This window comes from Sipha flava, unplaced genomic scaffold, assembly GCF_003268045.1.
Source record: "Sipha flava isolate LNK unplaced genomic scaffold, YSA_version1 49023_pilon_pilon, whole genome shotgun sequence".
NCBI lineage: Eukaryota > Metazoa > Arthropoda > Insecta > Hemiptera > Aphididae > Sipha > Sipha flava.
In genome coordinates, this window is record NW_020273307.1 from 18,427 (window position 1) to 31,601 (window position 13,175).

The following is a 13,175-nucleotide window of genomic DNA, read 5'->3' on the forward strand; positions in this document are numbered from 1 at the left end:
GATAAGTATTGGGCCTATAATTATTAATATAATATAATATATAACTTATTATAACTTAATATAAGTTTTACTGTACATAAATCTGAAAATTCTGTGTAGATTATTTGTTGAAATTTATAATTATTGATTAGTATATTTTGTTGTACTATACTCGCATATGATATAAATATCATTAATCCTTGTATTCCTATAGTATACTTCTCTGATTACGAAATAATCAGAAATAGAAATCGCAAAATGTTTCTTTATGCATAATATAATAGTCTCAGGTTAGCTTAAATTAGCCTCAGGCCTAACTGGCCCATCGTAGGCACAAATAGGGGGAGGCTAAGTCCCCCTAATGGGAATTCAGCCACCTGGATTTATTATCATTTTATATCATATAAATTCATATCTTTAAATTAAAGTGATCTTTTTTTATATAGTAAAGCTTTAATCTGGCAACATTACTGCTCTTAGTGATTACAACTAATAATAATAATTTAATAATTATTTAAAACTATTTAAAGATATGGAGACAATGCCTCAACAAATAATTTTTGGTAAAAATGGTAGGCTTGAAGCCTCTCTCCTCCAATTGAAATTCCCAATTTGCGCTTATGTGGCCAATCCCAAAACAAAATCAATTGATAATTTTAATTCGCTCTAGTTTCATTTGATACAATCATATTATGTAATATTCTGTACAGAATATTACATAACATGGATTGTATATAGTATACTGTACATATTATAGGATTAAGTTATTAAAATATCGTAACTGAAACATAAAACCCTGCGGAGGTATTTTAAAACCGGCGCGGTATGAATACGGTATCACATCTCACGTGTCCAACAAGTTATCACATAAAGAGAGTGATAAAAAATACTTACACAACTTACTATCACAATATGGATATTAAGTTGGCTGTGCTTATGGAGTATTATTTAATGCAATATTGCATCACGAAATAGTTCAAATGATCAACATTCAACCATAGTTTTCAATTTTCGATCCTCTGTATGCTATACATTGAATTTATTTTTTATATTTCCATTATTTTAATTTGTTTCTAACAATGATTTCAAATATTGCCAAAACCATGTCTACGACAAAAATATTCACAAGGAAATTTAATACAAGCACAAGTAAATTAAATTGTTCAAGTAAAAAATATTTTTCTTTACTCTTATGTAATTGTTGATATTTTAGTTAGACGTAGAATCATTAAAATCCAAGATAAAGAAGACTTTGATAAATATGTGATTCAAAGCAAAGAGCCTGTGGTCATTGATTTTTTTGCAACGTAAGTAAACCTAGTATTGATTTTAAATATTAGAATGTATATCAATTAACATGTAATCATAGATATATTAAATTCAGCATTAAATTATTTTAATGCAATCTGTATTTAGTGTAAACTTTAAAATTTTTTTTTTAAAAATATCAAGAAAATGACCAAAAAAATTGTTTCTTTTTTTATAAAATTCAAAATTTGATATTTCAGTCAATCTTGATAACTACTATGTGTGTATAGCAAGAGTTTTATATATGTTTATTAAGTGAATAAGTTTGTTCCAAAAAATAAAAGCATTAAAAAAAAAAAATTAAACTGTTGAAAACTAAATGATTATTAATAAAAAATTATAATTATTTTTCATTATTTCAGCTGGTGTGGACCTTGTAAAATGTTACTACCACGAATTGAAAAAGTTATAGAAGAGTATAATGATACAGTTAATCTTGTTAAAGTAGATATTGATGATAATGCTGAAATTGCTATGGATTATGGTGTAAGTAAAGAATTACTATGATGATTGTTAAATCATTGCATTACTGTAATTCAAATTGTTTTACGTTATGCATATAGAATATATAAGAAATAATTTATCGTTACCTTTTAGTTGAATATAGAAAATTTTATTGAACACAACATAATGTAGTAATGAAATACTTTAATATGTATAACATAATGTTAGCAGTATTTATGATATTATAGGAGTTTTGTTTAAAATTAAAATTAAGATGCATTAAATTTCTTCTTATTGTTTAATCTATTATATTGATTGTATTCAAAATTAAAAAAAAAAAGGATTGTTAATCATTTATAACCAGAGTACATACTTAAAAAATTATTAGGCTAATATTTTTTGCATACTTTCTCTTGCTTAAGAAGAAAATAGCTACCGACATGATTTAATACAGTGTTTCCCAACTTCTTTTACCCATGGAATCTTCGCAGGAACTTGAATATTTTTGCATAATTTCCCTTTCTTTTAATATGATCAATGAATACCAGATATTAAATATCTCGGACAACAGCTATAACAAGTATTATCAATTATTATAATATTATATAACAAAAAAAAGATATAATAAGACTCAGTAACATCCCAAAAAAAAGAAGATAAGTTCTTGTTCTTAATTTGAATCCTTGTTCTAATCAAAAATGTTATTTATTTTTTTCTGAATTCCCCATATAATCCTTGTAGCTGGTTTATGGAACCTTTGGGTTTCACAGAACACCAGTTGAGAAACACTAATTTTGTATGATATTAATTATATATGTTAGCTGTTAATAAAATTGTATTAATAATAAATATTGTAAGATAGTTAAAATGAATAAATTGCTTATTTATATTTATTCTTTCTTAAAATGTCTTAGGTTTCTGTAGTGCCAGAATTAATTGCCATAAAAGATGGCCAAGTTCAGGGAAAAATGATTGGTCTACAAGATGAAGATAAACTGAAAACTTTTGTTTCAAAGTTAGTTGAATCTAATGTAAACAAAAAATAATTGCTTATAGTTATGAAGTATTCAAATTCTTACTGCATTGTGAATCAACATTAAGCTGGAAACTGAAATAATTAGATTTAGTTAAATGTGTTGATGTTAATTATATTTATTCGATTTTTGTAAAATAAAGCATAGTTAATAATTATTAAAATATTTATTAGTCTACAATTTGAATGATAGTCTTATTGAAATCAGATTTATAATTATTTGTTCATGATGAAAATAATTCTTAACTGTATGAGGCCAAAATTGTGATAATGTAAGCACATGGAATAATTATATTATGGGTTTTACATTCAATTGTTTGAAGGTATTCAACTAAAATATTAATGGAAAAGTACTGACTGGTTTATAGAGTTCAGTAAAAGCAATAATAATAGTGCTTAAGTGCAAGCCTTACATACATATGTGTGTGTAGTAATTACATGGTTCACATGGGTTAGTATTTGGTCGAATCACTAAAGCAAGTTCCTAAATCGAATACTAAATTGCGTGTAGTTTATGTCTAAATATAATATAGTAAAATTAATTATTGTTCATTATAGTAATGAGCTTTGTAGGAATATAGCACCAAAGTTAATGTAATATTATCATTATTAAATTATTTTTTTGATTTTTAATACATTTATTTTCAAAGTTTTTTTTAATAAGTTTTTAGTCTTAACCTATGATAAGGTAGTATTCTTATAGTATTATTAGAAAAAAAATCGTATTTTTAATTATAAGTAAATGGATAGAGCAATAACAGTAAAATTGATATCAAAATGCTGCACAACAATAATTAGTGAAGATTAGAATGGGAGAAAATAATTTGGATAAGAAATACACATGGTGTTAGTAACTTACTTTTAAGTGAACTTGCAGTGAACGTGTAACTGAATTTACTAATCGTTTTAGGATGTCTTACGCCATGGGACATTGACTGAACGAGTTTTTACAGCCGTCATTATTTATATATCTTATCGAGTTTTTGATACGACATCGTTTAATGGTTTGCGTGTGCCATCCTTGAATAAAATTAATTCGTATTTCTTTTTCTGTTCACTGTAAAAATTAATGTGATCCACCAAAACGTATAAATATCCAGGCACGTTTACTACTGACGGAATAGTTGTATACTGCCAGATATGTGAGAAAAAAAGTGCCGTGCTCAAAGAAGTATCAAATTGTCCAGCATCTATGTATAGCATGGGGTGGAGTGGGAACCAAATTCAGGCTGGGAAATTGAAATTTATCCAAGCTACCCACCCACATTTTACCAATTAAATCACCAAAAAAAATTGTTCTTGCTACACTCAAATTAAATTTGTATTTTGATTTCCAGAAATTACTTAAATACACTAAAATATAAAAAATAAAATAAAATACACAAACGTTTTTAATAATAACTGATTGTAATAGAAATACATTTTTTTTTTATTTTATTTATAATTAAGTAACTACTTTTAGTAGGTACCTAATAGAGATGTAATGTATATGAATCACTAAATGCAAGAAGGGCACATGTCCACATTTTAAAATTTTTCAGAAGTGACAAAAAAAGGTCACATGTCTAGGACATAGCCGTTATTGCATTTAACACAAAATATTATGATCATTTTATAATATACCAGTAAACTGGTCATGTGTCCCGTTTGCACAGAACAGTGTAATTGTTGAATCTAAAAAAAATCTGTAAAAATATAATTTTATGAAAATTATGGACATGTGCCCTTCTTGTATTTAGTGATTCGTATTCGATGCTACAATACCTTATTTGTTTTATCCGTTTTTCCATGACAAGCTTTTTATACTATTTATTATTAATAAGTAATCCATATCTATACACTAAAGATAATGTATGTCTATGATTAATCGACCTAAATAATACGAAAATAGTTCTTATCTTGCAGGTACCTGTTCGTAGTTAGCTTTATTTTACTCGTTGTAGACGTATATATTAACATACAATCATATGTGCCGTGCCGGGACCTAACGTTTTGCTTGTTGTAAGCAGTATCTCGTTCTAAGCGATGCTCGCTATAGTGATTTATAGTTTGTACTGTATTTAATAATAATTTAATTATGATATTCGAGTATTTTGCACAATTTTTATTTTTGTATTTTAATTGCCATGTAAAATGGTAAATATCGCTGGCTTCGAATATACTTCTCGCAGGACTTTAAGAACCATAAGCCATATAATATTATTATTAAACGTTTTGTGTTGCGCGAAAACTTAAACGAATAATTTTCATAACGTATTGTATTGTAGCATTGAATACTGATATTCGAATGGTCGAATAATTCCCATCACTGGTATATATTATAAAAGTATTTAATTATTATGCTAATTTGTACTTCTAAAGTATTATTATATCAATATACCTACCACTTATATCTGAGGAATAAAATTAGCATAGTTTAAATTAACGAAATATCAATAATTATATATATTGTACTTTACTAGTTTAAATAATTAGAAAATTGGATTTTGGTTTTAAAATTGGTTTTATGCTTAAAAATAAATAAGTATAAATATTAAAATGATTTTTGTTAATGTTAAGTAATAAATTTAATTTATTTTTAAGTATTATGCTAAGGAGTGAGAGGGCGGAACCCCCGCTTTAATGTGTTTGGAAAATTAGCTAGACCCTCCCCCATGAAAAATTTTTAAATACGCATTTGACCGTATTACCGCTTTTTTCGTCGTTTTTTCTGTTGCTGAGAGACAGGGCTGAAGTTAGGGGGAGGCAAAACGAGCATTTGTCCTGGGCCTTGCGTTTAAAAGTTTCATAGAAAAATATTTTGTACGGAAATCTCATAAAATATAACGTGAAATGCGCAGAACGCAAGGCAAATGCGATTTATAGAGAAATTCGTTGGCGTGTAATAAAAACCAACTAACAAAACAACAATATTATATTTTATATGTTATGTATGCACCAATGACGACTCGTACGGTACGCCGCACAGTATGTAAACTGGGATACATAAGAAATGTATTTTATTGCATTTCTTAAATTTAATCAGTTATTACCCGATATCGCATATCGCATATCGCCATTTAATTGCGACCTACAACCCATAGGTGACTATTGTTGTGGGTAAAATAAGTTTTGCCCAGGGCCTCGAAAAAGGTAACGCTACTGCAAGAGTGTATTGAGTTGTGACTAGGGGGGGGGGGGCGAAACTAATTTTTCTTCAATATAAACTTAAAAATAATTTATAGTTCATTACAGGGGCGTACCCAAGGGGTGTTCGGGTCCGGACCCCCCCAATGAAATTTCTATACACTCAATGGTTTAATAGTAAATAGTCAGTGATGTAAAAATACCGTATTTTATTTTTTAATTGTATAATACGTGTATAATACAATATTTTACAAAAATATTTTGGTGCTTACATAATTGTTAAATATATAACTGCCGGTTAAGAATGTAAGATCAATAATATTAGACATTATTAGGTCAACCCATAGTAAAAAGAATTGATTTTTTAATATTATTTATTATTGTTAATTTAATAATGAATTTTTTATAATATTTTACTACCAAATAAAAATTGATTTCAAATTATAATACCTACCTATTTATAGTAAACCTTTGTGAAGAATATGTGTATAACTATTGTGACTATTACTATAGTTATTAACAGTAATTTGTTGGTGTTGAATTAAACTATAATTATAATTAGAGAACAGATAAAATACAAATTTTAGACACCTCTAAAAAATTCCTGGGTTCATAACCTACAGCTCATATTCCTGTTGTTCATTCGAGTGAATAAATAAAAATACAAGTACCAAAGTGAATAAAATATTTATTTAATAAATATATTTAAAACCTTCTGTATATAAAATAAATATTAATAATAACAATACAAATAGTTTTTATCTATATTAAAATTGTACCTTCAGTTTGAATCTTGTATAAAAAAAAATAACAAATAATCATAGTAGTAATTGAACCTATTAATTAATTTTTAAAAACTTTAAAAAGCAATTTAGATAGGTAACTTAATTTAACAAAAATCTAATTAGAAAACATAAGGTTGGTAATTAGTCAAATAACAAATTCCAAATTTCCTTTTTTTCATTTTGGCAAATTTGTTGATTGTTTCATTAATGGATACAATAATATTCTTATGCATATGCAGCAAAGTTAAATCTGTTAGTCTATGCTGGCCTATTCTTGATCTTAACCATGTTTTCAATTTACAAAAATATATTTTTGGCCAATATTAGCAAGTTAAAGAATATGGAAACAAATATTGTCGGTTATAATGATTATTATTTGGGTTAGGGTAGGGGCTTCTAGCTCTATAAAATACACAAATATGCATGTATTTGTGCACAAAAAAATGACTAAATACCTATGCACAGCAAAAATTATCAGATATTATATCGCAAAAAAAAAAATAGACGAGTAAAATTATTAGGGACTTATATAGCTCTAATAAATACAAAAATATACAATATGTATAAATGCACCAAAAAATGACCAATAAAATATGTGGTAAAAAAAATGTTACTTTAAATTACTTTATATTATCTGATAAATACCTCGGTTATGGTTGTACATGTCTATAACCGTAGCAATATCGTTCTAACTTTCTGATTTTGAATAATTTCGTTCACCAAATTGCACGTACAAGATAATGATTTTTCCCGCAGGTTCGACTACCAGATGGCGTACACAGTTTCTAAATCTCAGATATCACATTATGAAAATATTTCGTGAACATTTTTAATCGCGCGTTTCGGTTATAATGACTGCATAAAAAAACGATCATAATATTTTCTAACCACTAGGATGATCGAGGAAAGAAAAATCCATGTATCGCGCAAGGCTTGACGAGTAGTTGAACTGTTGACGAACACGTCGTCAGGTACGTTTATTATTATTATTTTTGTTGTCCGTTCTCGTGTCTAATGTCATAACTGTAAGGCCCAAAGTGGCCAATACATATTGCGCCGTAACGGGGATTTCCAAAACGAGATCGGAGGGGCTCCATGAACCGAGCAGTTGTGTGATTTTTAATTTTCCGTTTTTCCCCATCGTTAACGATTTATAAACGAAACGTGTCAATAAATTACTCGACAGACGCGGCCGTCCTACGGGGAGGGGTTTAGCGAAAAGCTCTGAGGGGCCTCTCGTTTTCGCGCGCGTACTTACACCCACTACCCGCGGCTGCTGCTGTAGAAGATATATACGCGCAAAACTTTTCCGGTCGATCGTGTATTATTGTAATCGAACTGAAAAAAAAAAAAATAATAAAACAATTCATGCTCGCATACGTACGATGTGTGATAACGGTATGCGCGAATGCAGTACGGAGAATGAAAAAAAAATAGGTGTGTACAAATCGTCGGACGGTATTATTAATCAATACGAATTTTTGAGCGTAAAAGAAAGAATAAAAAAAAACCAACGACCGTGCGAGAATGACCTATTTGGAGACCGGACCGGTTTGAACTCGAACGAAAGCTCGTGCAAACGAAATTTCCCCGCTCGTGTTGCCGTAAGAGCACGTTCACACTATTCGGTATTCTTAACCGTATCGGATATATTCTCGATTCCGGTGACTTTCGGTTGGACTCCGGTACGATTATTATAACATTTGATTTTCAGTTTCATTCGTATCGCGTTGCGCATCAGTAAGACGGACTTGAATACATTTATCAGTAACGTACTGGGAAATCTTCATTTAAAACACTATATATTCCCTCCGCCCCTCCATGCTGATTCTTTTAATGTTTTATCCTCGTATACATCCAATGATTTATCATGCCACAACATAGGTCTTGTTTCGACCAATGATGTAAGAATTTCAGTGTTGGTCGTCCATCGCGCATTTTTAAATAGTAATTAAAATATTTAAAATAAAGGAACGTCGACAAATGACGAGCCATCGGTCAAAATACCGAATTGTCTGAATACGGTATGTACTATAAGCAATACATTGCTGCGATAAACCTAATCGGTTAGTTACCACTGCCGTACGACCGAAAACGATTACGACGGTAACAAAACCTAATAACAAAATCGACCTGATCGGTAATTTTACAGTATCGTATCGTCTGAATACGCTCATTTAAATTATATCGACAATGGCTTACACGCGACAGAATCACAGATTCGGGCGATTGGGCTCTAATGCACACGGGTGTACGCCATCGACGTTTCGGTTCCTTGTAGTTAACGCGCGTGCAGGTATTTTGATATTCAATATGACACGAACGGTAGCAGCTGCTGCGGAAGGTTTCCGCGGATCCGTCGCGGTTCGCGTAACCCATGTGCATACATTACACGGGCCGTGTTTGGCTTATTTTTCGGTACATTTCAACGTACATTACAACGTGCGCGTGCGTGTTTATCCATTTCAAACACATTCTAACCCTATCTATGATTATGTATCCGCTGGTCTACTGTTGTTGCATGTATTGTTGTTTGGAGTACGTTTCTCGTACAAATTATTTAAATTAATATCGTCTGCATTTCGTCGACTCACAGTATTAATATTGCGGTAAAGAAGAGTAGGTCGTAGATAATATCTACACGTACATCTTATGTTTGATTATTAATGTTTTATTAAATTATCAGTAAGTAACCAATTGATACTTAACGTAACTCCTTTTCAAATAAAAATCGTATCTATTTTATTTTTATTTTAACACAGTTAAAACAAGGTTGATTATTTGTTATGTGTTATATTTGTTAGATTATCTAAACAAGTATCCATTGAATAAAACATTTTTTTTTTGTGTAAACAGTGTAATTAAGTTTATATTTTTCTACATAATTTAGCTTTTAGAAAATCATAAAATAATATGTTCTATGAGATGGACCAATCTACAAAATATATAATTTACTCAATATTTTATAAAATAAAAAAAATGGCCCAACCCACATTACAACATAAACAAATTAAAGATTATGATGGTTCTATACATGGCTGAAAAGGCATTAATTAATTTATATTTACATGACTATTTTGGTTTCAGTTGAGTTGACCGTTGAAAAAAAAAAAATAAAAAAAAAATTTACATAGATTGTCCGTGTTGTAAAATTTCACTTTTGAGTATTATATTATAAAATTTATAAAGTTATATTGGGCCGATATGGTTCTATACGCCTCATATATAGTGCATGCGCGCTACGAGTGCGTTCCGAGAGAGAGAAATAAATGTTAATATACAAAATTACGATTAATACGAATGTCTCGAGTCGTACACGAAGGTCGAAAAATTAACGCGATATCCACTGTTGATACATTTATAGAACCGAAAAAACTTTATTTAAAAAAATAATAAAAGCTTATTTACAAACGATCGAATATAACTGTATATAGAATCATAATTTTATAGTGAAGTCATATAATATCTACATACTACAGAGGATGCCCAGGGGGGTTTGGTTGTTTACCCCCCTAAAATTTTAACAAATTTAGAAAAAAAATACTGTTAAATATTTTTGTACAATTTATGTTTAATATAATTTATCAGGGCTATTTATATAATCCATTGCTGATATATCCAGTAATATACAATTAATTATTATCAAAATCATTACCTTGTTAAATAAATACATTTTAAATACGTGGTAGCAAAAATATTCAACCTTCCCCACGAAAAAATTCCTAGACACGCGTATGTTTACAAATATTGGACAATAATTATTTACAGTCGGTGCATTTTTTTATAACTTTAAATTTTCGGTAAATTATTCGTTAAATAATGTTCATATCGTAACGCTTTATACATTTTAATCGCGTAAACAATTGCAGTTGTATTAGAAAATATACTTATCTCGTTGTGTGTTTTGTTTTATAATTTTTAAAAATCGATAAGCTACGCAGTTGTTGTACACATGAAATGATACGGATTTTTCGAGGGGAGATGCACCATGCAATTTTCCATACGTAATCGCAAGTGCATCACCAGGATCGTGACAATGTCAAGAACTATAATATAATATACCGGACTATTTTACATTTTTACGGATATAAGTTTTTCGTTGGGCTTCACGCAGTGCATGCGTATTGATATTTGAATATTGTATATTGTATATTGTATTGTATATTTGAAAACTCGTTGTCACGTTATTTTCAAGGATATTAAAAAGGAACCTGCGGGCGGATGGCAAATTAAAAAATGAGACAGTGAAAAATGTAGTTAATTCATATATAATTATAATTATATTTTGCTATATGGGTACGAATGATATGCACACCAGTACTGGTTTTAACGATTGCGACGTATGGTTTACGCTTTATTTTAATTTTTAGGGCGGTGGTCGGTGAATAAGGTTGATATACAATTAAATTATATCACAATTGTCTCCTTTACTTATTAGCACTGTTGTGTACTGCAGCAGTCCAGAAGTTTGGAAACCATTACATTTACATGTATATTACGTCTATTACGTCACAGATTATATTATATACTTTAGAAACGTTGTTGTTTTCACATGTGTTTAAAAGTACTTACAAACTTATTCTAAGAAACTTTCTGTAGATGGCATCTACATTTACTTGGGCGATATGACCTAATGTTGCGTTACACACGAACATTAATAAGCCTATTCAATCAAATACAATTCCAGGCAAAATTCCAAAGACGACGGTGAAGACAAAAAAAACAATTAGCACTGGGCGCGTTCACGCCTACGGACGAAATGATAACATACCACATTATAATGGATACACAGACACATACAGTGTGTAGGCATGAAACGTATTTGACCGTAAAAATGAAATACGATCAGACATTGACCTATTTTTTTAAATTTTTTTATGAAACATTTTCAATTTATTATTGCTGATGTGCTTCAATTTCTAAACTATAAAATATGCATCGCGTATTTATGCAAGAATTGATAAGTAACTGAAATCAATAGATTATTATTTTGAAACGATATTTATGAAATCGTGTTACTTTTGCTTGTAAAATATTAATACATTTACAGCTCACAATAATTTATTTAAATTTTTGAACAAATTCATAATTTTTAGTCAAATTATGAAGGTAATTATTATAGTTCGGATATATCTATGTCATTGCAGTAATAATGGAGTATAATTACGAATTAAAAACACCAATTAATTATGTAGGGCATTTGTTAAAAATAAATATGAAATTATTTCCTTAAATTTGTTTTGTAAATGAATAATACTGTTATTTCAGTACAGTGTATTTATTTATTCATTGTTTGTCATCATGTAAATGCTAATTTTTTTTTTTTTTTTTTTGGGGATTAACCTTCTTTGAAATGATTGGAGCTTAAATAATGTATGATAAAGTGGTATAACGTATATCTTAATTCATGGTTATTAAATTATGATATTTTAGGGAGATCGTTCCTGCTATCACCCATAAATTACATGTCTATCACCAATCAATATTAACATGTTTTCAAATTTTTTTATATGGCACCTATATGATAAAATTTAAATAAAATGTTGTTTTATAGAGAGGATAAAGAACTTTTTTTTATTTATATAATAAAACTTATTATCTAATATCTATATATTGGCTAAATTAATAGACCTTAAAGGTGACAGGTTAATAAAAAAAAAGACAATAAATATTCAGATGACGGATTCCGTTGTATAAATATAATTTTAGTGAATAAACTGTTATCGGCATATAGATTGGCGGAATAATAATTGGATCATAGCTGAATCATAAACTTATAAATCATAAATTACAAAATGTTCGTGTTATTTTTTTCAGTTCTTCATACATTAAAAAACACTATAAACAATTGTTAATTATACCTATGTAGATACATCTGTCACAGTATTTAAATTATAAATGATTGGGTTTTAAACTAAAAGGTGCCTATTCTTAATGACCAAAAATATTTTAACAATTACCAAGTACGATTTTATAAGATATAATAGAAATTCATATTAACGAATAAATACGTTATTTTGATTTATAGTCATAACTTTCCTTAGTCGCCTTTGAATATTAATAATATACTATAGGTAAGTTTTAAGTATCTATTGTTTGTGATTAAAATTAGTGTATTTTATATTGATATTTGAATGTTTCATTTGGAGCTTTGTATTAAAGAAATATTAAAGAAATAATATTACAGACATCAAATACGCATGAATGCTTTATATTAGTAATTATAGGTATAAATTAATTATTAAAATATATTTTTATATAGTAAACTACAACGTGTTACTTTTCATAATAAACACTTATTAGTAGGTTATAATTTTTCTATAATAATATACTAAATTTGCTCTCATTTACGATTCACGGTTTTAAATTATAATTTATACTTACGTTAGATTTACTTCCATTGATATTACTCTATAGTAGGGATGGCAAATCCATGGCATGCGTGCCCAAGATGGCACGCAAAAAGATTTTTTTGGGCACGCCAAAATTTTTACTATTAT

At 28.7% G+C, this 13,175-nt stretch overlaps 1 protein-coding gene across 1 annotated transcript; it reads left to right on the plus strand.

Annotated features, from left to right (window-relative positions):
• The first annotated feature begins 890 nt into the window (after nt 1-890).
• LOC112690139 (thioredoxin C-1-like) lies at nt 891-2,910 on the plus strand. The gene is made up of 4 exons (XM_025564074.1): nt 891-1,128; nt 1,193-1,286; nt 1,650-1,773; nt 2,646-2,910. The coding sequence occupies exons 1-4, from the start codon at nt 1,059-1,061 to the stop codon at nt 2,775-2,777; spliced, it is 420 nt and encodes a 139-aa protein (XP_025419859.1). The 5' UTR covers nt 891-1,058; the 3' UTR covers nt 2,778-2,910.
• Nucleotides 2,911-13,175: the final 10,265 nt, after the last annotated feature.

What these genes read in the sequence shown, in the direction of transcription:
- LOC112690139 (XM_025564074.1), top strand. Translation starts at nt 1,059, where the DNA reads ATGATTTCAAATATTGCCAAAACCATGTCTACGACAAAAATATTCACA. An exon ending in GAAATTTAATACAAGCACAA is followed by an intron (nt 1,129 to 1,192) that starts GTAAATTAAATT and finishes TTGATATTTTAG; the next exon opens with TTAGACGTAGAATCATTAAA. An exon ending in GTCATTGATTTTTTTGCAAC is followed by an intron (nt 1,287 to 1,649) that starts GTAAGTAAACCT and finishes TCATTATTTCAG; the next exon opens with CTGGTGTGGACCTTGTAAAA.